Source organism: Cucurbita moschata, unplaced genomic scaffold (genome assembly GCF_002738365.1).
Source record: "Cucurbita moschata cultivar Rifu unplaced genomic scaffold, Cmos_1.0 Cmo_Scf00037, whole genome shotgun sequence".
In the NCBI taxonomy this organism is placed as follows: Eukaryota; Viridiplantae; Streptophyta; class Magnoliopsida; order Cucurbitales; family Cucurbitaceae; genus Cucurbita; species Cucurbita moschata.
The window spans coordinates 485,651-508,323 of record NW_019268553.1 but is presented as its reverse complement, the minus strand read 5'-3'; the positions used below and the strand labels follow the sequence as shown (position 1 = coordinate 508,323).

General features: G+C 36.9%; 6 protein-coding genes and 2 non-coding genes across 13 annotated transcripts in view; 6 read left to right on the top strand and 2 right to left on the bottom strand.

The window, feature by feature from the left end:
* Positions 1 to 1,131: 1,131 nt before the first annotated feature.
* On the top strand, positions 1,132 to 6,002 carry LOC111431808 (proline iminopeptidase-like). 2 transcript variants are annotated; one of them, XM_023068513.1, is made up of 10 exons: positions 1,151 to 1,997; positions 3,599 to 3,735; positions 3,835 to 4,008; positions 4,085 to 4,318; positions 4,394 to 4,494; positions 4,579 to 4,651; positions 4,723 to 4,791; positions 4,882 to 4,989; positions 5,474 to 5,599; positions 5,718 to 6,002. In XM_023068513.1, the coding sequence occupies exons 1-10, from the start codon at positions 1,637 to 1,639 to the stop codon at positions 5,910 to 5,912; spliced, it is 1,578 nt and encodes a 525-aa protein (XP_022924281.1). In that variant the 5' UTR covers positions 1,151 to 1,636; the 3' UTR covers positions 5,913 to 6,002. The 2 variants fall into 2 exon arrangements, with proteins under 2 accessions (XP_022924282.1, XP_022924281.1); XM_023068514.1 differs by lacking the exons at positions 5,474 to 5,599; positions 5,718 to 6,002 and adding an exon at positions 5,137 to 5,301 and having other exon boundaries at positions 1,132 to 1,997.
* Positions 6,003 to 6,900: 898 nt separating this feature from the next.
* On the top strand, positions 6,901 to 13,507 carry LOC111432046 (desiccation protectant protein Lea14 homolog). 2 transcript variants are annotated; one of them, XM_023068838.1, is made up of 3 exons: positions 6,901 to 7,185; positions 7,398 to 7,666; positions 13,496 to 13,507. In XM_023068838.1, the coding sequence occupies exons 1-2, from the start codon at positions 6,980 to 6,982 to the stop codon at positions 7,648 to 7,650; spliced, it is 459 nt and encodes a 152-aa protein (XP_022924606.1). In that variant the 5' UTR covers positions 6,901 to 6,979; the 3' UTR covers positions 7,651 to 7,666; positions 13,496 to 13,507. The 2 variants fall into 2 exon arrangements, with proteins under 2 accessions (XP_022924606.1, XP_022924605.1); XM_023068837.1 differs by lacking the exon at positions 13,496 to 13,507 and having other exon boundaries at positions 7,398 to 7,782.
* Positions 8,652 to 9,541, top strand: LOC111432045 (RING-H2 finger protein ATL67-like). Its single transcript, XM_023068836.1, has one exon. It carries the CDS (start codon positions 8,780 to 8,782, stop codon positions 9,347 to 9,349), a length of 570 nt encoding a protein of 189 aa, XP_022924604.1. The 5' UTR covers positions 8,652 to 8,779; the 3' UTR covers positions 9,350 to 9,541.
* Positions 11,213 to 13,564, top strand: LOC111432044 (reticulon-like protein B5). Its single transcript, XM_023068834.1, has 5 exons — positions 11,213 to 11,529; positions 12,341 to 12,521; positions 12,618 to 12,759; positions 12,937 to 13,006; positions 13,092 to 13,564. The coding sequence occupies exons 1-5, from the start codon at positions 11,322 to 11,324 to the stop codon at positions 13,256 to 13,258; spliced, it is 768 nt and encodes a 255-aa protein (XP_022924602.1). The 5' UTR covers positions 11,213 to 11,321; the 3' UTR covers positions 13,259 to 13,564.
* Positions 13,565 to 14,763: 1,199 nt separating this feature from the next.
* On the top strand, positions 14,764 to 14,835 carry TRNAH-GUG. The gene has a single exon. It is a non-coding gene; the product is annotated as a tRNA-His (tRNA).
* Positions 14,836 to 15,062: 227 nt separating this feature from the next.
* On the top strand, positions 15,063 to 15,134 carry TRNAH-GUG. The gene has a single exon. It is a non-coding gene; the product is annotated as a tRNA-His (tRNA).
* A 221-nt stretch (positions 15,135 to 15,355) lies between these two features.
* On the bottom strand, positions 15,356 to 20,380 carry LOC111432209 (U11/U12 small nuclear ribonucleoprotein 59 kDa protein). Of its 4 annotated transcripts, none has more exons than XM_023069076.1 (9): positions 20,077 to 20,380; positions 19,833 to 19,992; positions 19,370 to 19,715; positions 19,199 to 19,282; positions 18,485 to 18,550; positions 18,311 to 18,383; positions 16,486 to 16,874; positions 16,031 to 16,071; positions 15,592 to 15,747 (listed from the first exon to the last, which is right to left on the bottom strand). In XM_023069076.1, the coding sequence occupies exons 2-9, from the start codon at positions 19,985 to 19,987 to the stop codon at positions 15,669 to 15,671; spliced, it is 1,233 nt and encodes a 410-aa protein (XP_022924844.1). In that variant the 5' UTR covers positions 19,988 to 19,992; positions 20,077 to 20,380; the 3' UTR covers positions 15,592 to 15,668. The 4 variants fall into 4 exon arrangements, with proteins under 4 accessions (XP_022924845.1, XP_022924844.1, XP_022924843.1 ...); XM_023069075.1 differs by having other exon boundaries at positions 19,833 to 19,989; XM_023069077.1 differs by having other exon boundaries at positions 15,356 to 15,747; positions 19,833 to 20,379.
* A 1,053-nt stretch (positions 20,381 to 21,433) lies between these two features.
* LOC111432141 (protein ABIL1) overlaps positions 21,434 to 22,673 on the bottom strand; it is a 4,345-nt gene continuing 3,105 nt past the window's right edge. The window contains exons 8-9 of the mRNA XM_023068958.1: positions 22,482 to 22,588; positions 21,434 to 22,004 (exon numbers count right to left, since the gene is read on the bottom strand). Of these exons, the coding sequence (XP_022924726.1) occupies positions 21,846 to 22,004; positions 22,482 to 22,588 (266 nt within the window). The 3' untranslated portion in view covers positions 21,434 to 21,845. The remainder of the gene's footprint in view (positions 22,005 to 22,481; positions 22,589 to 22,673) is intronic.

Here is a 22,673-nt window from a genome sequence, read left to right as displayed (position 1 = left end):
CTTATAAGGAATAGTTCATTTCCCTATCTAACCGATGTGGGATCTCACAATCTACTTCTTTGGAGGTCCAGCGTCCTCGCTGGTACATTGACCGGTGTCTGGCTCTAATACTTTTTGTAACAACCCAAACCCACCACTAGCCAATATTGTCCTCTTTGGGCTTTTCCTTCGAGGGCTTTCCCTCAAGGTTTTAAAACGCGTTTACTAGGGAGAGGTTTCCACACCCTTATAAGAAATGTCTCGTTCCCTTCTCCATTAACTTCTAAAAACACTTTAAAACACTTTAAAGTCATTCTAAAGAGACTCTTAGTTTCTTAATTTTAAACACTTTACACCGAACTCTATTGGATTTTCTTAATGAATCATTTGGTGAGAGTCTAGTAGATTACTTCTGCTTCAAGCTTGAGCCTTATCTTCGGAAGTATCATCTTCTGATGCATCTGAGCCCTTTACAGACTTGAAAGAAAAGCGCACAAGAAGCGTAGCAATGCCCATAATTGTCATAGTTCTGAGAAAGTATGATTTGTTTCAAACAAGGTCTGCGTTTTGTCATGACTTTAATGTTTGATATTTTCTCAAGCTTTCCCCAAATTGGTATAGTTGGAAAGGTAGCTGGATTAAATCCAGAAGTTCGTTAAACCCGACCCAACCCGTACGGTTTGGATATATATATATATAATTTGAGTTGCAAATTTTCCGTGTTTGAAAATAAAAATTAAAAAAAAAAAAAAAACCTTTCAAATTTAAAGGTGAAAAGGCAAAGAAAGTTTAAAATTTAAATATGCATTAAAACTGATATACAGTTAATTAAAAAAATACAAAATAGCGTCTTCGAGATTAGTTCAAATAGTTTACTCAAAATACATCAAAACAACATTTTAAGATAATAAAATGGCAAAGGAGGAAGACGACTTGATCTAAGGGCACCCCAGCAACTGCATGGCTCTGCACGCTCCTACCCTCAACTGTGGTCTGCACCCCATCTGAAAACAAATGAATAACATGGGATGAGTATAAAATATTCAGTAAAGAACCTATTTCTAGGCTCTCGTTGGACTTAGTCTTTATAATGATTCTTTGAACTATGTGCTCATATACTGATTTTAGCCTTAGTCCTTACTATGACTTACCATACATGCTAGCTTATAATAAGGTTTATCCATACCTTGACCCTATGTGCTCACACACTAGGGTGCATGATTAAATCCCTCGGGTCATAACGTAGGGTTAGGCACTAGCTTATTATTTATGTTTTTCAAAGTCTATCCTTAACCTTGTGCTACCAGCACGCGAGTCAACTTGTCCTATGACGGGCTCGCAGGTAAGTCTTGTGTGTATGAGGTAACATGTGCACTATACACAGACTACCACTATGATCACTTGCACCCATACTAACGGTCTATCAGGTGCACCCTGGTAGTATACCATCTACGACTCCTAACGTCTCCTCAGTAAGTGAGAACTAACCATTATTTACCAAATAGACCTCAGCCATACTAAGAAAGTTCTCTTACTTACCTTCTTTAAACAATCCAACTCAGCTTCCTTAAACAATCCAAACCTTCTTTTCTTGGGTTGGCCAGCTAACCCCTTCATTTATTTGTCAACCGACAGAGTTATTACAGTACCTATCGCCATGGTTCACTTCCCTTATTATGTACCCTTCCAATGCCAACTCCACGTAAGCCCCGTACGTAACAAGTGCCTCTGTCCATTCCTTCTTCACTTCCACTCTTTCCCCTGCCTCTTCCTTTCGTTAGCTCCACTCCCGAACCTTCTCTCCGCTGCCCATTGCCGGAGCCCGGTCCCTTCGTTGGCAGTCATGGCCGGAACCAATCCCCCTAATGGAGAATCGCCGCATGTGCATGTGGCTGGCACATGGTACTCCGTGCCGGAGCTTCGTCTCCGGGACCATTACTTCTCCGTGCCTCTCAGCTACTCTCTAGATCAGGTTTCTTCTCCCAAGATCTCCGTTTTTGCCCGGGAAGCTGTTTCAGGTTAATCATCTTAGTTTGAGTTTGATTTCACTTCCATTCCATTTTCATATTATGGTTTTTTTTTTCCATTTGTAACTAATCGGGGCAAGAAATTTCCAGAATGAAAGTGGAAGCAATTTCTCCTCACTAGCTAAGCTAAATAGGGCTTAGGACGAGAATTATACTTTCCCTTCCGTCTCCAACCCCACCCTCTTTTTGTATATATATATATATGTAAAAAGTTTGAAAAACTATATTATCATATTGAAATTTAAGTATATTGAAATTTAAGTTTTTAGAAATGAGGTTGAATACTATTTTTTTTATGAAATAATAATAGAATTATTAGGATGTTTTACATTATTTTTAATTAAAAAGTTCTTTGAAAAGAATGTTTTTAAAAATATATATATTAAAAAATTGAGAAAAATTTCTCGGATAGAACCCGATCCTTGTAAAAATGAATGGAGAATTTTGCCAGGATGAAAGTTGAAATAGGAAGTGGGGACGAGGTTGAGGAAGGATTTCCACCCTCATCTTGCCTCATGGACATCTCTAATTGTAACACGTAATCTAGTAGGGACTGATTTTTGTTATATATGGTAGATTTTTGTTCTATTTGTTTATTGAATTTGTGAAGTAATGATGTTGTGTTTAGTCTATTTGGAATTATTTTTTTAATATTTTAAAAAGTGTTAAAATGAAAAATATATTTTTAAAGGTTTGAAAAGTGATTCCAAACAAACATGGTAGCAAATATGTTTGGGAAGCAAAAAAAAACTAGATGTTTTTTTGAACATGACGTGGAATCTATTGTATGGACTATTTGTGGCCATAGAAAAAGTCTAAATATGGGTGTTGTTTTTGTATAAAGAATAAAAATCTTACGTGTAGTTCTCTTTGTAAAAGGTTCGTTGCTTTTAAAGGCCAACTCTTGGGTAGAATTATCTCTCATTATTTGTTAACTAATTTTATTCATTTTTTCTATCCATTTCAACACCAATTCTTCTGTTATGTTTTTGTAGAAATGATTATTAAGTTAAAAAACTTGTGTGACTAGAGATGTCATTTAATTCCTCGGATCCATAGAGAATAGAGAGAGATTTCTCTTAAATGGGGTCGGGGACGTAGATTACATTCTTCACTTCATCCCGTCCCCACTTCTACATGCACACATGCACACATACATACATGGTTTGTAAGTAATAATTGGAACTTTCCAATGGGTCCTGGGTTGTGCTTATGGTATTTGGTAAATGAACAAAATTTTCTAACATTGATCATTTTTTTATAATTACATTCAAATTTCGAACATTTTTGTTGATGATCTATATCTCAATTAGCTAAGGGACGTTCATATTAGCCAAACATCAATTGATATAAATCATTGAAACTGGTTTAGAATGCAAAAGGGCACTCCGAAAATATGTAGACATCTTAGTCAGAATACAAATAATCATATTGCATTGAGAGGTTGAGTACTGCTGAAGCTACTGATTCAATAACTCCTCAAATATTCAATGATGTTATAACCAAATCCTTCAAGTGTTGAAACTTCTCTGGTTGTTTCTTTTTGATTTTAGTACATTTTATCCTTAACTAATACAGAATCTGCAATGCAGTGGGGAAAGAGGAGCAACCAATGCTATACCTTTTATACTTACAAGGAGGACCCGGGTTCGAGTGCCCCCGACCAACCGAAGCCAGTGGATGGATACAAAAAGCATGTGATGAATTTCGTGTTATATTGATGGATCAGGCATGCCTTTTGTTGACTTTACTGACTTGACTAACCTTTGAGCAAAGGCATTTGAAAATATAAACAAGTGTTGCCTTGATCTTTTATTCCACCTTGCAGCGAGGAACAGGATTATCAACTCCCTTGACTCCATCGTCCATGTCACAATTTCAAACCGCAGAGGATTTAGCCAATTATTTGAAACATTTTCGAGCTGATAACATAGTTAATGATGCTGAATTTATTAGGATTCGTCTTGTTCCTGATGCTGCTCCTTGGACCATTTTGGGTCAGGTATTTAATGTTGTTGAGCTTTGTGACTTCTGAATATGGCTCCAAATTCAAGCAAACTCTCCTTTTCCCTTCGCAGAGCTATGGGGGTTTTTGTGCACTTACGTATTTGAGCTTTGCACCACAAGGATTGAAACAAGTCCTCATAAGTGGTGGGATCCCTCCAATTGGGAATGGATGCATGGCAGATTCTGTATATAGAGCAGGCCTTGAACAGGTTCTAATCCAAAATGAAAAGTACTACAAGAGATACCCTCAGGATGTTGAATCAGTCCAGGAAGTTGTGAAATACTTGGAAGAGAATGGCGGCGGGGTGAGTTCATCTTAATGCTTAAAAATTCTCTCAGCTCCCTGAAAAAAACCCCATTTTCCTTCTGGATTTGTCTAGGTTCCTCTTCCCTCTGGTGGTATCTTGACACCCAGAGGACTGCAAACTCTTGGTCTTTCTGCTTTGGGGTTCAGCACTGGTTTTGAGCGCTTGCACTATCTGTAATACCTCTATCTTTTTCTCTCTGGTCTCTAACTTTTGGACAAGTGAATGGCTGAATGGCTGAATGGCCTCTATTGTGGCAGGTTTGAGAGAGCATGGGATCCTATAATTGTGCCTGGAGCACCGAAACGAATCAGTTTTTTCTTCCTCAACGAGGTTAGTATTCCTTCCACAGTTTCTATTAACTTTCATTCTTGATTGATTCTAAGCAATTAGGACACATGCAGATTGATAACTGGATACCATTCGGTTCGAATCCTCTTTATGCTCTCTTGAATGAATCTGTTTACTGCCAGGTAGCCTCCTTTTTTTGGTTTTAGAATTAGATTTTGGCCTATTGGAACTCTGTGTTGAGATGAGTTTTTGCCACTTCCTGTTCCCCAAAGGGCGCCTCATCTCGTTGGTCTGCTGAAAGAATAAGGAATGAAGTGGGTAGCAAATTTGATGCAAATAAGGCTGTAAAGGATGGATTTCCTGTGTATTTCACTGGAGAGGTTAGTTCAAACTGTGCTCATCTTTTATTTTCATCAAATAAATAGTTGTCTAGTTTACCTCGTCTTTGGAACTTCTGCTCGTGAAGTATTTGACTTAATACCTCCCTACCCGAAAAGTTATATGTTATTTAAATCGTTGTGTTGCAGGCTTGAGCATACGCTGCCTAGCCATAGGCGATGCAATCCTAAGTTAGCTTGACTCACTCAATGCTGAGAGTGAGTGCCGCACAATCACCAAATCTACTGCCAAGAAAAGAGCGGTTGTGACGGTATCAAAGCTAGATATCGGGCGATGTGCCAACGAGGACGTTAGGCCCCAATGGGGGTGGATTGTGAAATCCCACGTCGGTTGGAGAGGGGAACGAAACATTTCTTATAAGGGTATGGAAACCTCTCTCTAGTAGACGTATTTTAAACTGTGAGGCTGATGGCGATATGTTATGGGTCAAAGCAGACAATATCTCCGTTTATAATGCTTTTGCAGATGAGCTTCCCGTGGATGTTTGACGAGATTCATGCCTTGAAACCGTTCAAAGACGTGGCTAATATATTGGCTAATAAGGAGGATTGGCCTCCTCTATATGACATTGCTGCTCTTAAAAATAACAAGGTATTATTGAGTCGATTTTACCGTAACAACTTGTCACGAGTCACGACGAGCGTTCAGGTTACCTCGAGGTGTCTCTGTTGACAAAAAAAGTAACATATTTTCTGGATTCCGACAACAGGTTCCAGTCGCAGCTGCAGTATATTACGAAGATATGTTTGTCAACTTCAAGCTGACCATGGAGACAGCTTCCCAAATAGGAGGAACAAGGCTGTGGATTACTAATGAATTAATGCATTCTGGTCTGCGTGATGCGGGGCCCCAAGTTGTGGATCAGTTGATGGGATTGTTAAATGGAAAGAGGCCTTTATTCTAAGGCTTTCTTTTATCTTTCTTTGTGTTTGATTGAGTTCTTGTTTAATATTGATTTTAAACAGAATAAAAGTATTATTGTTGTTGTTGTTAATTGTTATTATCAATAACTGAGCTAAACGTTTATATTTATTTTTTTTAAGCCTTAAAAAAAATACATTTTCTTAAATAAAATATTTGGAATAAACTGTTGGTGAAATAATTAAATATTTTAAAATTAAAAAATCACAATGTTCCAATGGGCCGGCCCAATATGCAATGGACTTGAAAAGGGCCCATAAAATGAATGCGAACTAATTCAACAATAAATTTAATTAATACCTTTTTACTTTTTTTAATATAAATTTAACACTGTTTTTATATTATCTTGACTTTCAATGAATGTGAACAGGATGAACTTTGCTTTAAATGCTTTCCCACCATAGTTTTTATTATTACAACTGTGCATCTTTAATTCATATATTTTTTATATTAATATTCCTTTTTTTTTATATATATATTTTAATATAGCTTTGATTTAGATTTAGATTCAGATGGCTAAATTATAATTTAGCTTTATTCTTATTATGAAAATCGGAAAAGAAAAAGGCATATTTAGGCCAAACCCTACGTTTTCTTTCATTTTTTTTCTTCGTACATTTTGCATTTAATTAATTATTTTTTAAATATTTTATGATTTGGTCGGTATTAAATAAATTGATTTAATGTTACAAAGTCCAAAATTCACTCAAAGATTAAAAAAATTAATAATAAAAACAAATATATATATATATGTGTGCGCGCGCTATGTGTTATTTTCTTAATATTTTAGATTAAAATCGACCAAATAATTTAATTATTTTAAATTTGTGTCATTTTAAAGGGTAAATCACGCGGTGCGGCCCAATCACACAACTTTAAACGCGGAAGCTACACGTGCGCGTGCACGAGACGTGTTGTCGATTCAAATTTCACACTATATAAGGAGCGGGTTCTCGCGTCTACCATCCATATTTCCATTCTTAATTTCCTAGATTTTCTTCGCTTTGAGTCTCTTCATCTTCTTGCGGTTCTCTGCAAACTCTAGCGTAAATGGCGGATTTGATTGACAAGGCGAAGAACTTCATTGCTGATAAGGTGGCCGACATTCCCAAGCCGGAGGCCTCGGTCACCGACGTCGATTTCAAGCGTTTAAGCTGCGATTCCGTCGAGTATTTGGCAAATGTTTCTGTCTCCAATCCTTACAGCTGCGCCATTCCTATCTGTGAGATTTCTTACACTCTCAAAAGTGACGGAAGGTTCGTTCCTCTTCGCTTGCCTATTAAGTTTGCCTAAATGTTTTGATTTATAAGTTAGGTCAAATTTTGGACGAACATTTTGAATCGATTGATTAGCCGATCTCGATTTATTCAACTGGCAATAAATAATTTAATGTTCATTTTCTGGAGGAATGAAATGGATGTTATTGAGATTGTATGATGGATCTATTGATAGTATGACGAATGTGCAGAGTGATTGCTACGGGGACGGTGCCAGATCCAGGATCTTTGAAAGCAAGTGACTCGACTATGCTGGAAGTGGCGGTGAAAGTTCCGCATACCGTACTGATAAGCTTAGTGAGGGACATAGGCCGAGATTGGGACATTGATTACGAGTTGCAGATCGGACTCACCATAGACCTTCCGGTCATCGGAAGCTTCACCATTCCTCTCTCCACTAAAGGCGAGATGAAGCTCCCTACCTTCTCTGACATGTTCGCTTAGCTATATCAAAACTCTTGTTCAAAGTTCTAAATCACGCCTAAAGTGATCGATAATAAGCTTGTTGTAATTTGTGTTTAAATCATGCATCTCTTATACGCAGCATAAAGACAATTTGAGTCCAGTTTTCTATCTTCTTCTTCTTCTTCTTTTTTATTTATTTATTTATTATTATTATTTTTTTTTATGTATGTATGATTAGCTCTCTCTAGATTTTTTTCCCAGATTTATTAGATATGCTTAACAAATTAAATTAGAGTGAGAATTGCCGGATCGTATATTTTTTAAAACTAAGATTCAAAAAAAGTAGTTTCACACGTCAACGTCATTTATATTTCCTTACAAGCGTACAATAATAGTCTGTTTGAGAATTATTTTTTACAATTAAAAAAAAAAAAACAAGAACGGTTGGATTTTAGTTTTAAAAATGGAATACAGTAAAACATAAAACCCAAAATAAAAAAACGGATAAATTTATATTCGACATGGTGGAGGGTATATATAATTTTTTTTGCAAGTGAAGTTTTTAAAGTTAATTGTTAATTTATTGAACAGTTGAAAGATGGAACAATTTGATTTCCGAATTAAGCGTTGATTAACAAAAGAACTTCCAAATCTTTTTTAAAACCAATTTTATTTCAACTAATTAATTAATTAAAAAAAAAAACACCGTCCAAACTCCAAATTCTGTTCTTTATACCCTTTATAATAACTTCAAGATTCTTTCTTAAAAACATATTTATTAGAGAGAGATTTCCATATTTTTTTAAAAATATTTAGTTGTCTTCAGAACTGAGATGGATCCTTCCAGTTTATGGGTAAGAATTATTTGATTTCCCATTTTTATTTTGTTTCACTTCAATTTTAATTAGGCGTATTTTATATAATTTAGCAAAGATTTAATACGAAATTATTAAAAAAAAAAAAGAAAAAAAGAAAAAAAAAAAGCAAATTGGTTGGAGTGAGGAGTGAAGAGTGAGTTAGAAAAGACGAAGTGTATTAAATGCTGGGTGTGGTATCCCCACCCACTTCCCCCCAAAAAAATTATCTGCCCTAATTCCTTCTTCTTCCCCCCACTAATGGCTTCAACTGCAACTCCAACTCCATTTCCCCCTCTTCCAATTCCTCCTCAATGTCCATCTCCCCTTCTTCCTCCTCCTCCAATTACTCCTTCTCTAAGATCGGCCTCGGCTACGCCATTGCCATAGCCCTCGCCTTCCTCGTCCTCCTTTCCGCTCTTCTTCTCGCCTTCTACGTCTGCTGTCGCGCCTCCCGCTCCCGCCCCCGCTATCTCCACCGCCACCCCGCTCCCTCGCGTTCCGATGCCGGAATCATTCTCCCTCGGATCATCTTCGTCGCCGAGGACGACGCCTCTCCAGATCCCAACGATGATAACGGCGTCTTTGGCCTCGACCAGGCTGTCATTAACTCTTACCCTAAATTCCCCTTCTCCAGGGATAAATCCATGGCCGGAGCCGATTGCGTCTGCTCCATCTGCCTCTGTGAGTATAAGGACGCGGAGATGCTGAGGATGATGCCCGAGTGTCGACACTGCTTCCATCTCTGTTGCATCGATGCTTGGTTGAAGCTTAATGGCTCTTGTCCGGTTTGCCGGAATTCGCCACTCCCGACGCCGCTTTCCACTCCTCTTCAGGAGGTTGTGCCGCTCTCCCAATACATGGCGGATCGGAGAAGGAGATGATTCGTTAATTGCACTGATCGTCAACGAGGCTTCAATAGATTCTCATTTTTCGTTCTCCTCATATTCTCTGTTCGTTTTGCCTGTTTTCGCTTTTAGGAAATTGTAAATTCTTTAGTTAGGTATTGAGTTTTTTTCGTCTTGAGTGTTATGGGAACTGTACGACCTATACATGAAATTTTCAACTTACTTATTTTGCAATTCGCTGAGTACTCATGAATCAATATTCTTGTGTAGATCTGATAGTGCTGGATTCGATTATTTGAAAACCAAACAAAAAATTGAGACAAGAAGAACTTTTCCATTTCTCTTCCACTCTTTTTGCTCCAAAAAGTTGGCTTGACCCATCTCAAGGGTCCTTCTTATTTCCACTGTAGTCTTCTGAAGCTGGCCTAGAATGTCTAGTTGCTCCATTTCCCTTCCAAATCTTCAATCCCATCATCATTTGCTAACGGGTTGGTAAGCGTGCAAATGATTCCTATTGTCTTCCCTTTCTTTTTACTAAAGCTGCTGACACTGAGAACTGTTGATGGGTTTTCATTGTTTCGTGCATAGTTTTCTTACTTTGATTTGAAGCAAATTCATACACCAAATCTAAGTTGGTCACAGTAGTTTAATCCCTGACCCAAAAACCTCTGTTGTTTAGTTCTAAATCACGTTGGAGATTGTGATTCCTCTGTTGCTTGTGCTCTCTGTTTAGTTCTAAATCATTGGGTGATTTTGGGTTGAACTCGTATGATTCCAAGAGCTTTTATGGGACTGAAACACTGAGATTGAGTTTCACTTTAGAATTTTCTTTTGTTCTGTTTACCCCTTTAACGGTGAGGGATGACCGATGAGATCATGATTTCGATCGGCATCTTGGTCTCCTTTCCCGAGTTCAATTATGAATCCATTGATTTCACTGCTTTTTCTCTGCAAAATTTAGACAGGAATGCTGTTGCCTTTTTATTACCAACTGACAAGAATACAGCTTAATGTATGGGTCATATGGCCCAAAGATTCAAGCCCAATTACATTTCAGCCCTTTAAACACTAAAGGCCCAACGACAGTCATCAAATGATCTACGACAAGTTTTGTCATATGGCCCAGAGATTCAAGCCCAATTACATTTCGGCCTATTTAAACATTGAAGGCCCAACGACAGTCATCAAGTGATCTATGACAAGTTTGGTCATATGGCCCAAAGATTCAAGCCCAATTACGTTTCGGCCTTTTAAATATCTTTACATTAAAGGCCCAACCCCAGGCCTTAAATGATCTGTATTTAGAAGGCCCAGCCCGATCTACACATTTTCCCACCCAAATTCAAAATTTATTTGCATTTAAGCTAAGATAATAAATTTATAAAATATAAAAAATTGAAAAAAGTATTTATAATTAAAATATGAGTTTAGTTAATAAAATTTAAGACAGAATTTAAAGTTTATGAACATTTATAGAATAAACTCGTAACCTGTGGGTAGTTTTTTTTTTTACTTAATAAAGTAACTTTCAAAATTTATTAAATTAATAATAAAACAAAAAAGTAAAAACCAATATTTACTTTGCCTTTTTTATTTTTATAATGCTTTTGAAAAGACGTTATAAGTTATAACAACGATTCAGCTCCCGGTATCACAGAAAAGGTGGAACCCACGACCGACCATTCGTCCTGTCCAAGCCGCCCTAGCTGTCGTTCGTTTAATCGAGTGCCACGTGTTCTCATATTATTCCACCGTGTCGCTCACTTTCATAAACATCCCCCCTATTAAACCGTTAGCTTTTTCAACGCCGTCAACTAACGCCTTACCTTTGTCCGTCAATTTTGCTTTTGCGTTGTCAACCCCATTAATAAATACCCAAGTGTCACTGTTTCTTCCATCGTCATTTCTTTTCAAATTCCTTCTTCTTCTGTCTTCTAAAACCCTAGTCGCTCTCGATAGAGTAGCTTGATTTTCTCTTTGAGATTTCGGTCACTGGAATCAATCAACCATGTCGGACCATTCTGAAAACGCTGAACCGAAATCGGAGTCTTTGATCGACAAGATTGTCGAGAAGATTCACGATCACGATTCATCTTCGTCGTCAGGATCAGACTCCGAAACCGAGGGATCGGCTTCGTCCTCATCCTTGAAGGAGAAGGTCTTCCGGCTTTTCGGAAGGGAGAGGCCAGTTCATCATGTATTCGGTGGTGGCAAACGTACTAAATCTTATCTATCTGATTCCAAGTTATTGATGAATCATTTTGTTTTTCGTTGGCATTTCCTTCTTTTTGAACTTTTTTTTTTTAAGATTCTTTTCCTGAGTTTATACTTGGAGCTCGTTTTTGGTTGATGCTATTTAGGTAGGCTTCTTTGCGCTGTTTAGTCATTGTTCTTATTATTTGCTTGGATATAGAATATATGAACGGCAAGAAGTTATAGATCTGGTTGCCTTTCCTTTCTGAACAACGCTCGTTGTCCAGATCGAGCGTACGACATACTAGAGCGATTCATTGAGCTTACAGAACATAGTCTTTTTTTTTTTATAATTTTATTTACTGAACTTGCTATATTTGTACCACGTCCGGGTTCGATATCTGTATTTAACTTTTTTCCTGCATCGCTTATTTCTGGATTGTACATTTGAATTTGTTCTGATGCGATCCGCGTCTTTCTTATGTCATGTGGTGACTTTTTAATGTTAATTACAAGTTTAGTTGTTGTCTATTCGACTTGTCTTTTAGAACTATAAATTTAGTTTTATTATCTACTATATGTAGGCTTGAAAGTTTGGATTTTATTGAACATAAAATTTATATTTATATTTAATAGAACAATTCATCATTAAAATTTAATTGGCAAAGATCTATTACACATAAAATTAAATGGATGTCAAGATATTAAAATTTACATCTAAATTTGATAAAGCATCTAGTTTTACTTTAAACTTCTATATATAATAATTTCTTTTGATACCTTTTGGATTTAAATTGAAATGTTGACCGTTTCTTAACCCTGTGGCATAAGCAGCTGCTGATTTATTCTTGTGGAGGAATAAGAAGATCTCAGCCGGTGTTCTTAGTGGAGCCACTGTCATCTGGGTTTTCTTTGAATTGCTCGAGTGCCATCTGCTTACGTTTGTTTCACGCTCTCTGATCCTCGCTCTTGGGCTCTTGTTCCTTTGGTCTAATGCCCACACATTTATTTACAAGTGAGTTACTAGATGTGAATTTCATTTTATCAATATTTAAGTGTCTGGCGGCTTGAAATCAGGCTCTTCTCCGCTGTTTAACAAGTGTATTTACAGGAGTGCACCCCGAATCCCAGTTGTTCAACTTCCTGCGGACCCCTTTTTGGAGTTTGCTTCAACTTTGAGAGCAGAAATTAATTGTGGTATTGCATTATTACGGGACATTGCAACTGGAAGAGATTTGAAGAAATTCATCACGGTATGTATATGTTATCAATGTACTTTTTTTGTGTTCTGTTATTTGTATTTATCGTGTTGGGTTCGTCTCAGGTAACTGGGTCTGAACAAGGTACAGCTCTATATACCGTCTTAGACATCTTTAATTTTAGAATAATCGAGATTTATCTAAAATGTAGAAATAATATTTCTGTCTCAGGCAATTGCTGCCCTGTGGGTTCTGTCGATTGTGGGTAGCTGGTGCAATTTCTTAACGTTGTTCTACATAAGTAACGACAACTCAAACTCTATCTTCATACTAATAGCAATCTTTTCATTTGAATCTGACATTTGACAACATTTTTGAAAACACAGACTTTGTTTTGTTGCACACGGTCCCAGTTGTGTATGAGAAGTATGAAGATAAGATCGACCCATTAGCGGAAAAGGCATTAATAGAGTTCAAGAAGCACTACGCTGTGTTTGAAGAGAAGGTTCTGAGCAAGATTCCAAAAGGGCCATTAAAAGGCAAGAAGGCTTAAACTGGCTTCGGTGTCTTCTTCCCTCACACAAAGCGGTAACCACATGTTTATTGATCTCTCTCGTTGTCTTTAGTTTTAGTTGTTCTTTAATCATTGGGGTGGTTTTCGCTATTTAGTGGGCGTGTTCTTCAGGTGTTGAATTTGTAAGTTATCAATTGTATGAAACTTTTTTGAAGAGAGTACTTTGGTTTGTGTTATTAGCTAATACACATTTTGTTCCCTTTGTTCCAATATGAGCCGTTTATTTTAACATTTAAGAACTTAATTGTAAGTTCTTACAAGTTTAGGGGAGTTTATTACATACCACATCGATCTGGTTTCGTCGAATCTTCTCCTCTTTCTTTATTTTTGGAATCGAAGGGTCCTATGGATGGGGCGCCTTAGTAAATCAATCAATGCGCCTTTGTTCCAAGTGTTTGCCTTCGTAAATGGCTCTGAATAACTGTTTAGGTTGTGGAGTTTTTATATTTTCATACACAAATTTTTCTAGTGGTTTGAGTTTGAGCGATTGAGACTTCTCTAAGTTTGAATTAAATCCTTCGCACATTTAGCTGCCGATTCGTAGGACGCCCAAATTTTCACTGATTTTGGATCGTCCTGAACCCTTGGCGACATTCTTTCTTTTCTATATATATATATATATATACATTTTTTTTCAAATTTTCTTTTCTGTAAGGTCTGCATTTGATTTTGAAAGTTCTGTTGACCTTGTACACAATGTCTGGAAAATATTAGGAAATCTGGTTGTGGTTAATTTGTAATTATTGATTGTAAACTTGAAAATATTTTGAAAAACCTTTAAGAATATCGATGAAACCAAAACTGAATAAAATTCTACCTTCGTCATTGATAGCTCCCATTACCAAGTGGAAGAAAACAATTGGATGGATGGGTACATAGGGTAACCAATGGAATTGAACCAAACAAACTTGAAATCATGAAAAAAATTGGGCTTTCATTTTTCCTTTTTCCTTTTTATTTTTAACCAAGGCTACAACACGTTGTGGCTAGAAGCATCCTGAAAATTTTGGCATTTCCACCTATTTACAATGTCCTTAGGATATAGCTTTAGTTGCAGATTCCGAGTAACAAGTCGTTGGCATATTGGGCATTAACAAATCCTTATTAAGTAATGGGTTTTTAAGGGGGTCAGCTTAGGACCAAGCGTTTCTCTGACCCGATAACTAATCTCGCCTCCTCGCCCATCTCTATCAGCAGATCTTATCTTTTGCAATATTAAAAGGGTCTCTCGTGGCCAATTTCTTATTATAGCATTCTTGACCATAGAATTCGGCCTGAGGGGTTAACTTGGTGGCTTCTATGAAGAAGGTGACGCAAGGGAGGCTCAAGGGCTTGTTAAGGAAGGCGGCAATGGCCGGGGTAAATCAAAAGGCGTTTTGTGGTCCCCTTGAGCCGGGTGGTAATTGTGTGGGGCATGCCACGACTGAATAAGGGAATGAAAGGCCACTTTGCCTTACAAGTAATTGCTGAAAGTTAACAACCAGGTGGCTGTAGTTTAGTGGTAAGAATTCCACGTTGTGGCCGTGGAGACCTGGGCTCGAATCCCAGCAGCCACACACATGTTTTAAACCTCTTTTGAAACTCAATTTTATTTATAAGATCATAATTAAAAAATGCTAACAAATAAAAACAAGGTGGCTGTAGTTCAGTGGTGGAGAATTCCACATTGTGGCCGTGGAGACTTGGGCTCGAATCCCATCTGCCACAAAAAATTTTAACCTTTTTAATATTTTTAACCTTAATTTTACGTCAGAAAATAAAACTGCTATTAAATTTTAAAAAAGTGGCTGTAGTTTAGTGGTGAGAATTCCACGTTGTGGCCGTGGAGACCTGGGCTCGAATCCCAGCAGCCACACATGTTTTTAACCTCTTTAGTACTTTTAACCTTAATTTTGCCTCCTAAAATGATATTTGTAAACTGCTAGTAAATGAGTTCAGTGTGTCTGTAGTTTAGTGGTGAAAATTTCCCATTGTGGAAGTGGTGGCATGCGATCGAATCCCAACAGCCACCAATTTAACTTCTTGAATAAAAATTTTACATTTTAATTAGTCATATTCTGCAGCATGGGAGGAGAATGGCATAAACAAATGAGGATGTTTCCTTTGAATCGTTGCTACACATAATCATAGAACAACGTACAGATGCTTGAAAAAAATATTCACATAATGTGATTGATGTAAATTTTGAAATCTGCACAACTCCAGTAACCACAAGATAAAAAATGAAGAAACTTCTGAGTTTCTCACTCGTACATCCAACCGTTCAAAATTACTAGTCACATTATAGCAGCCTCCCTAACTAATTTTCATTTGAAACGCACTTGCGATCCATACCAATCGGTAGCAACATCTTTCGGGAAACCATTTCAGAACATGTGTTTGCGTGGCTTCATTTTGGTCGAACCAAATATGCTGCCCATATTTCATCGGCTGGTGGTGGTGGTTGAACCCAATGTCCTGGTATTCGGCTGCACAAAATTTCGTAGGGACATTCAATTAACAAACTCTCCCACCTCTCCGGGCAATAAATACACTATAAGAAACTGTAGAGATATGAGGTTTATAAAACTAGCACACTCGAGTAGCTATTACAGCGAGGTGTAAATTACTAGTTAGAATGGTGGTGTTTGTTATAAATCTGTGATGTATTCATGCAAGTTCAAAATCAATAGCGAGGTGTTAATTACTTCCATCAGATCACTAATTTTCGAATGGTAACTTATCAAAACTCGAGTAAGAATCGTATCTTACCTTCCTCCAGGCCTTATAAATGCATCCCATGATCTTCTTACCTGCACACAAAGAGGTAAGGGTGTTATTGGTTCCATTGGAGACTGACGTAAGGGAATGTTCTTCTACTAGGGAGAGGTTTCCACACCCTTATAAGGAATGCTTTGTTTCCCTCTCCAACCGATGTGGCATCTCACAATCCACTTCTTTGGAGGTCAACGTCGTCACTGGCGTGTCTGGCTCAAATACCATTATTTTCAGCATATTTGTACGACTAAAGATATCTATGTTTCCCAAAAACTGATCAAAATATACCTTTCTTCTGAAAAATGCTCGGGAAGAAACAATGAGAAACACCGACTCCCAAACTCACCCTTGGACATAACATCAAGATATGCACCAACTGCATGCATTTCATGAGCTATGCCACAAGATTCTGCAATAAGTGAAAAGCGCAGAAATATTACTACAATTACCTCAATTAATGTGCCCATATCGGTGTTACTTCCATAATAATAATGATAGAATTCCATCGGTAAGTTGGCAGCATAGTCATAAGCTCTTCCAAAACCTTGTACTTCTCCAAACTGTTTCCCAGGCTCTTTATTAGTGCTAATGTTGGAGACCTTATCATCTACACTCGCAGTTCTTTGATCATTTCTTTCTTCAGACCTCTCTGTAGCACTATCTGGATCCCTTGATTCAAGGTTATAACTCGGAATAGTCTTCCTAGACACTTCTGCAGTAGCAATGGCATCCTTCGCAGCATCCGTATCCGCTGCAGCTAGGGCTTGGCGTTCCTCTTCCTCAACTGCAGCTCGAACCTTCTCGAGAAACTTATCATCCTCCTCAGGAAGGAAATGACCTGGACAAATATATTGCCAGCTACTACGATCATTAGGCTATAACCAAACTCAAGTGTCAAAATTCTCTTTTCTCAGAGGATTCAAAAGTATATACACGGTTGTATACAGAGATGCAAAATACTACTTTTCAAAGTACTCATATCTACCACATAAAGGGCCATTTTATAATACAGAAGGTAATGAGAACTCACATCAGCAATCTTTTTTTTTTTTTTAATAAAAAAAATTATTTGCATCGACATATTGAAAAGTTGGGGAAAAAAAATAGTTCCAAAGAACAAACTAAAGCTTAAATCTCGAAGTACACTACATATCATCTAAGAAAACCAAACATACCCTTCTCATCCACGTAACTTCCCATTTACAACATCATTCCTATCCTAAAGAGAGTCCCACTTCAATAACCACCTCAGCTGGAATAAAACCACAATTATTCCTCTAATTTCTATACATGCTTCTATATAGTCAAGTAAATTAATTGTTTCTGAAGCGCGAAGGAGGAAACCTCCATAACTGTTCCTAAATTTCTTCAAGGTTTCGTAGTTATACAATAACTCTGGTAGACGTCTTAGATCAATCCACCCTCCATAACAAGGCTTCTAAAATGACCAACCAATCATTGTGGAAAGTAATCTCAATTATGTTTTTTCACTCAGCGGTAGATAACTTCTTTACATTTTCCTTTCACTTAACAGCCTCCTCCAAAAATTTTCGTCCTCCCCTCCTGACTCCTTCCAACCCTTTCACCTTACTCTTCAAGTGATTCCTGCTAACACTATCAAAAAACATCTTTTCTTGACAGCGCAAGACTAACTCAAGAGTTAAGACACCGCGACCTTTCCTTGAGGCTGAAAGTTTGATTCCTAACCTCATCTTTAATTGAATCATGCTACCTCCCCTTCAGGAATAAAAAGACTAGAGTTACCTTAAAATGAATCAATCTAACAAATCTTTAGCACACTCTTCTATTGATTGTTTTCTTCGTCAAAATAGTATAAGATCACACCTTGTTAGCTTGAAAAATATGTTATTTATAGGATTTTCAAGAGATTTTGTAGGATCTTCTTAGTCCAAAATGTTGATAACCCAATTGGATAAGGAATCAAAGCTAAAAATCACTCTCATTCCTCAATCTTCACTCTCCCTCCATATTTTTTTCATCAAAGAAAATTCTAAATGATTTAGTTTCAACGTTGACAATCCTAGAAGGGAGTACCACCTAAATCCTTTTTCTTGCCTTCAGCTTCCATACTCTCTCTCATCACTTATTCAATCTTCAATGAAATCACAAGATAGCGAGTTCAGCCATTCAAGAATCTAAGTGCATTTCACTAGCTAGATAGCATACTGCTAAAACAGCAAAACAAAACATCTGCACGTCAAGAAGGATATATAACAATGTAGTTATAAAGGAAGAACACTAAAGAGGTTGAACCTTGTTTCTTCAATTTTTGAATCCTGATGGAGCGCAATTCTTGCAACTTTTCCACTATGAGTGCTAGTTCAAGCTACATGGTATACAAAATTAGCAAGAAGTTCATAAGAGGAAGGAAAAGAAGGCAGCAAGAACATTTTAATAGAACTGGTAATTATCTCGATTGATTCTCACCTCAGAATCTAGCTTCTTTTTCTCCTCTTTTGCTTTAATTCTTGCAATTTCTTTCATCTTCTCCACCTAAAACCCATTCACCAATTTTATTGCATGAATGAATTTATTGCTCGTCAAGAATTAAAACTATTCTGTCAATGCATTATGCCAATGTTTTCTAGTCGCAAGACAATCAAATGCACCATAGTAATCAAGTCAAAGCATGAGAAAAAAAACTTTGAAAAATGTTAACAGCTGTTGATATATTAATATCGGAGGCAAATAACCTAAATGTTCATGGGATGAGAAGAATATAGAATTAATATGAACATGAGGGCTGACAGCAATTAAAAGCAGAGCTAGTTTCAATATTTAAAACAAATACGGAACAAAAAAACATAGGGGTTATGATCAAATAGGCCCATAAATGAGTTGGATCAACATATTTATAGACACTCCATTCTGTATTGTACTTTGATATCCTTGTGGCCACTCATTCTGAATTTGAAATAGAAAAAAGCATAATGCATTTAGTAACAAAACTATCTACCAATGGCTATTGTTATAAATGAACATAAATGAATGAATAAATAATACCCTGAATGTTTCTATATGTCTAGAATAAAATTCAGATTACAAAGGAACTCGCTTATCCAACCTAAAAAAGAATCCAAAACAAAAAATCTCAGTGTCGAGTGAGAGAATAGAAACAAACATCAGTGGATATTCCAGCACCTTACGTTTTGCAATGTCCTTGGCAATCTCCCTGGCCCTCCATTCATCAGCCTCCCGATCAACTTGGTCAAAACTTTCACGTTCCTAAGATTTCACAATAAAAGGCTCAAAAGAAGTAAGATTACGGTAAATATGTAAGATAATTTTGGATAAAAATTGCCTAAATACTACCTTTGCAAGTGATTCAGCAATGCGCTTCCTCTTTCTCTTTCTCCACTGCTTGTTTCTCTTGGCCTTCGATAATTTAGTAGATAACTTAACTGCTTCCCGGAGACTCGATTCATCAGTATCGATCCTAAATGGATGAAGCTGCTCTCTTAACCTTTTCATCAAAGCAGCCGCAACTTCGACTGAACGCGATTCTTGCAACTCCAAACTAATCCTTTTATCTTCCAAGTAATCAGAAAATTCACCAATAGAAGAATCATAAGGCAGATTATCCGCACTCTGCTCGGATGATTTGCCCTCTTTGATTATCGTCAACATTTCAAGCTCTTTCTGCCTATCAATATTTATACTTCAATCACAATTTAGGACGAGCGTATTTGAGAACTACAATACAATAGCAGGAAAAAAAAAAAGGGGGGACATCAATTGGGACGAAGTATTCCAAAAACTACGAACAAACACATACATTGACTTGGCGAGATCAAGACTATCTTGCAAATCCCTTAAACGATCGCGCACATTCAGATTGTCCCAGAAAGATGAACAAGACGGCGGCTGATTCGGTGGCGGCATCAAGAACCTCGGAGGTTGAGCCGCAAACTGATGCGGAACTGGATTCATTGCTGCTGGAAGCAATAGTCAATGAAAAACAAATTAAGAAAAAACCTGTCAACCAGATTAGGACAAGTTATGTGAAGAAGGAAGTAAACCGATGCTCTTTCGAATTTTCTGTGCAACTTGCGAAGCTTCGGCCTTCAGCTCGTAACTATATATGTTAAAGCCTCGAGAAAGGACGAGGGAAAAAAAAAAACAAAGGATAATGGTCAGAAATTATACGGATTACCTAAAGAGTATGTATGAATTGGGCTTATAAATTAACAACACGGTCCATATACTTGGGCTTTATTCTTTATTGGGCTTGAGCTATGTTCTTTAGTGGGCTTGGGCTTTGTTTTGAGATTCCATGTGAAGTTACATTTTTACCCTTATTGTTAACAAATTAACCCAAAGTCAAACATCTCTTTTCAACGGAATGTCTAGAGATTTAATTTGATTTAGAGGAATTTCGATAGACCCAGGTGTATTATTTCCAAATTGAGTTGGATGATTATATTGCAAGGTTAAGGTGACTGTTTCAAATAAGATTTTAATCATTTGAATTCTCTCTTATACGTCACAAATTCCTTTCACAATAACGATAATTTAAACTTAATGATCGTCAAGCCATTTTCGGATGAACTCGAACAAAAGAAGAATTCAAGAATCCATCACTTGAGAGCACAGTCCATCGTTACTAACAATCTAGTGCGTTTAAGTCTCAATCATATTGTTCCCAATATTCTTTAAAAAGAATTTTAAACAAAAACAATTTAAACATTAATTATTAATAAAATTCACATTAACATAAGATCTCCCTCCTAATCATGGGGGATAAATCCACACAAAATTCCAAGGATAAAGATAGGTTGTGGAAACCCCTGTAAATAAACCTAATTATAAGGCACAAATTGGCATGCCTAAAAAAGTTGAGAAATCATACTCATACGCAACCTATCTCAAAATTATTTTGAAACTCACGCAATAATAAATAATATAAATCAAATCTCTTGTAGAAAAGGAAACCACGTGGAAAATAGGAATAAATAATCAACATAATAGAAGTCCCAATCCCGAGTGCATAGAAGAAACATACTAATTTTTCATTGTAAATATAAAATTACAATCATGTGATGCCAATTTTAGATTCAATTGCTCCCTACCCTTCTTTTCTTCTGAAATATAAGAATATGCAAGCACAAAGACTCAAGCTCGTATCGGTAAATAATGTTTGCACACATATGTTTCATGCTACAGGTTTTATTGATCCTATCACGAACACAAACCAACTCAACTCGAACTACAAATCAAGATTCTAAGAAAGTTGTCAGCCTAAGAATGCCTTCACTAAAAAAAAAAAAGGCATTATACTTTCTACCAAAAGGTAAGAAGTTCAAATTCTTAAGCATATATTGTTGAACTAAGAAAAAAAAAAGTCGATAGAAAGTTTGGTTTTTCAAATATAACAAGTTTCTAGATAAGTTTTCTAATTCTTGACCTGTAGTTTTTTATTCCATTCCATGGTGACCAGATTTTCTACTGTAGAATGAAAATCTTCCATACAATCATTACATAATTGTTTCTCTAAAGACCATCGGACTTCATCGCCACGATGAGACCAGGGTTGTGAAGGTAACCAATCAATTAGCCACAAAATACCAATTCAGAAAATGAACCGTCCAAAGAACCAAACCTATCAATTATCATATCAAGCAGGAATTGACGGATAGACACCGTTGACTACCATCTTCCCTAAATCCTTATTACTTTTATGCACATAAAAGAGAATAAAATGGACAGAGATCGGAGGAAGATACAATACACGTAGAATTTGCGCCATGACAGTTGAGGTTATTGCTGGTAATTTTTGTCGAAGAAGAATTCACGAGACCGAACCTGCCTTCAGTTTTGGCGTTTTCTGTTTTACAAAGAAAGCGGATAGCACACTTTTGCTGCGAGCAGGAACGTGTACTCTTTCTTGTCGATTTGGAGCATCAAATGACCTGAATGCTGTCAAATGCTTGGAACCCTCGAACGCTTCCTGTAAAAGATAGGCCGTGAGATTTGACATTTTTCTACAAACATCAAGACAGATAGAAAGGAACTAGAGGAAAGCAATTAATGCAGTCAGGAATAAGAAAGGATAAGAATTCCTGAAATCACGGCCTATTAGAAGACCAGCATTCGTCATCTCAAGCAACCAATGGTATCCACAAGAATACATGTCCCTACGCATGCTAAACAAAATATGCAAATGTGATAACCACATAAGACCGGAACTGTTCTTATTTTATCAAGCAATGGTATAAAAAGTGATTTCACGTTAAGTTATCCAAACAAATGGACCTAAAACAACTATTCCATTACAGAGATGAATAAATGGATCATCACAAAATGATGGAAAACCTGAAGAAAACAATCCAACGACACCCTGTAGAAAGGCTTATCGCTCCTAATTATCATGCGTGAGCGCAAAAGAAAATTGGGAGTGCCTGTACTCTAAGCAATTTTAACCTACCCTGTGTGTACCACCTAGCGTTTGCAAAATTGCACTTGAAGCAGGAAATCCATTTGATGGCTGAATGTGACCAGCTGAATATTTCGGTCGGATGGTAGCATCGTTATCTACAAGGTCATGCTTGACATTAAGAATTATCATTTCAAGACGACGACGACGACGACAACAAAAAAAAAAAAAAAAAAAAAAAAA

Excerpts from the sequence above, each read along its gene's own strand:
- LOC111431808 (XM_023068513.1), top strand. The coding sequence starts at position 1,637 with ATGGTTCACTTCCCTTATTATGTACCCTTCCAATGCCAACTCCACGTA. Across the intron at positions 4,652-4,722 it reads GTTTTTTCTTCCTCAACGAG|ATTGATAACTGGATACCATT; the intron begins GTTAGTATTCCT and ends GGACACATGCAG. Across the intron at positions 4,990-5,473 it reads CTGTGTATTTCACTGGAGAG|ATGAGCTTCCCGTGGATGTT; the intron begins GTTAGTTCAAAC and ends ATGCTTTTGCAG.
- LOC111432046 (XM_023068838.1), top strand. The coding sequence starts at position 6,980 with ATGGCGGATTTGATTGACAAGGCGAAGAACTTCATTGCTGATAAGGTG. Across the intron at positions 7,186-7,397 it reads ACTCTCAAAAGTGACGGAAG|AGTGATTGCTACGGGGACGG; the intron begins GTTCGTTCCTCT and ends ACGAATGTGCAG.
- LOC111432045 (XM_023068836.1), top strand. The coding sequence starts at position 8,780 with ATGTCCATCTCCCCTTCTTCCTCCTCCTCCAATTACTCCTTCTCTAAG.
- LOC111432044 (XM_023068834.1), top strand. The coding sequence starts at position 11,322 with ATGTCGGACCATTCTGAAAACGCTGAACCGAAATCGGAGTCTTTGATC. Across the intron at positions 11,530-12,340 it reads TGTATTCGGTGGTGGCAAAC|CTGCTGATTTATTCTTGTGG; the intron begins GTACTAAATCTT and ends TGGCATAAGCAG. Across the intron at positions 13,007-13,091 it reads CTTAACGTTGTTCTACATAA|ACTTTGTTTTGTTGCACACG; the intron begins GTAACGACAACT and ends TTGAAAACACAG.
- LOC111432209 (XM_023069076.1), bottom strand. The coding sequence starts at position 19,987 with ATGAATCCAGTTCCGCATCAGTTTGCGGCTCAACCTCCGAGGTTCTTG. Across the intron at positions 18,384-18,484 it reads AAAAGAAGCTAGATTCTGAG|CTTGAACTAGCACTCATAGT; the intron begins GTGAGAATCAAT and ends TATACCATGTAG. Across the intron at positions 16,072-16,485 it reads ATATGGGCACATTAATTGAG|GTAAGAAGATCATGGGATGC; the intron begins GTAATTGTAGTA and ends CTTTGTGTGCAG.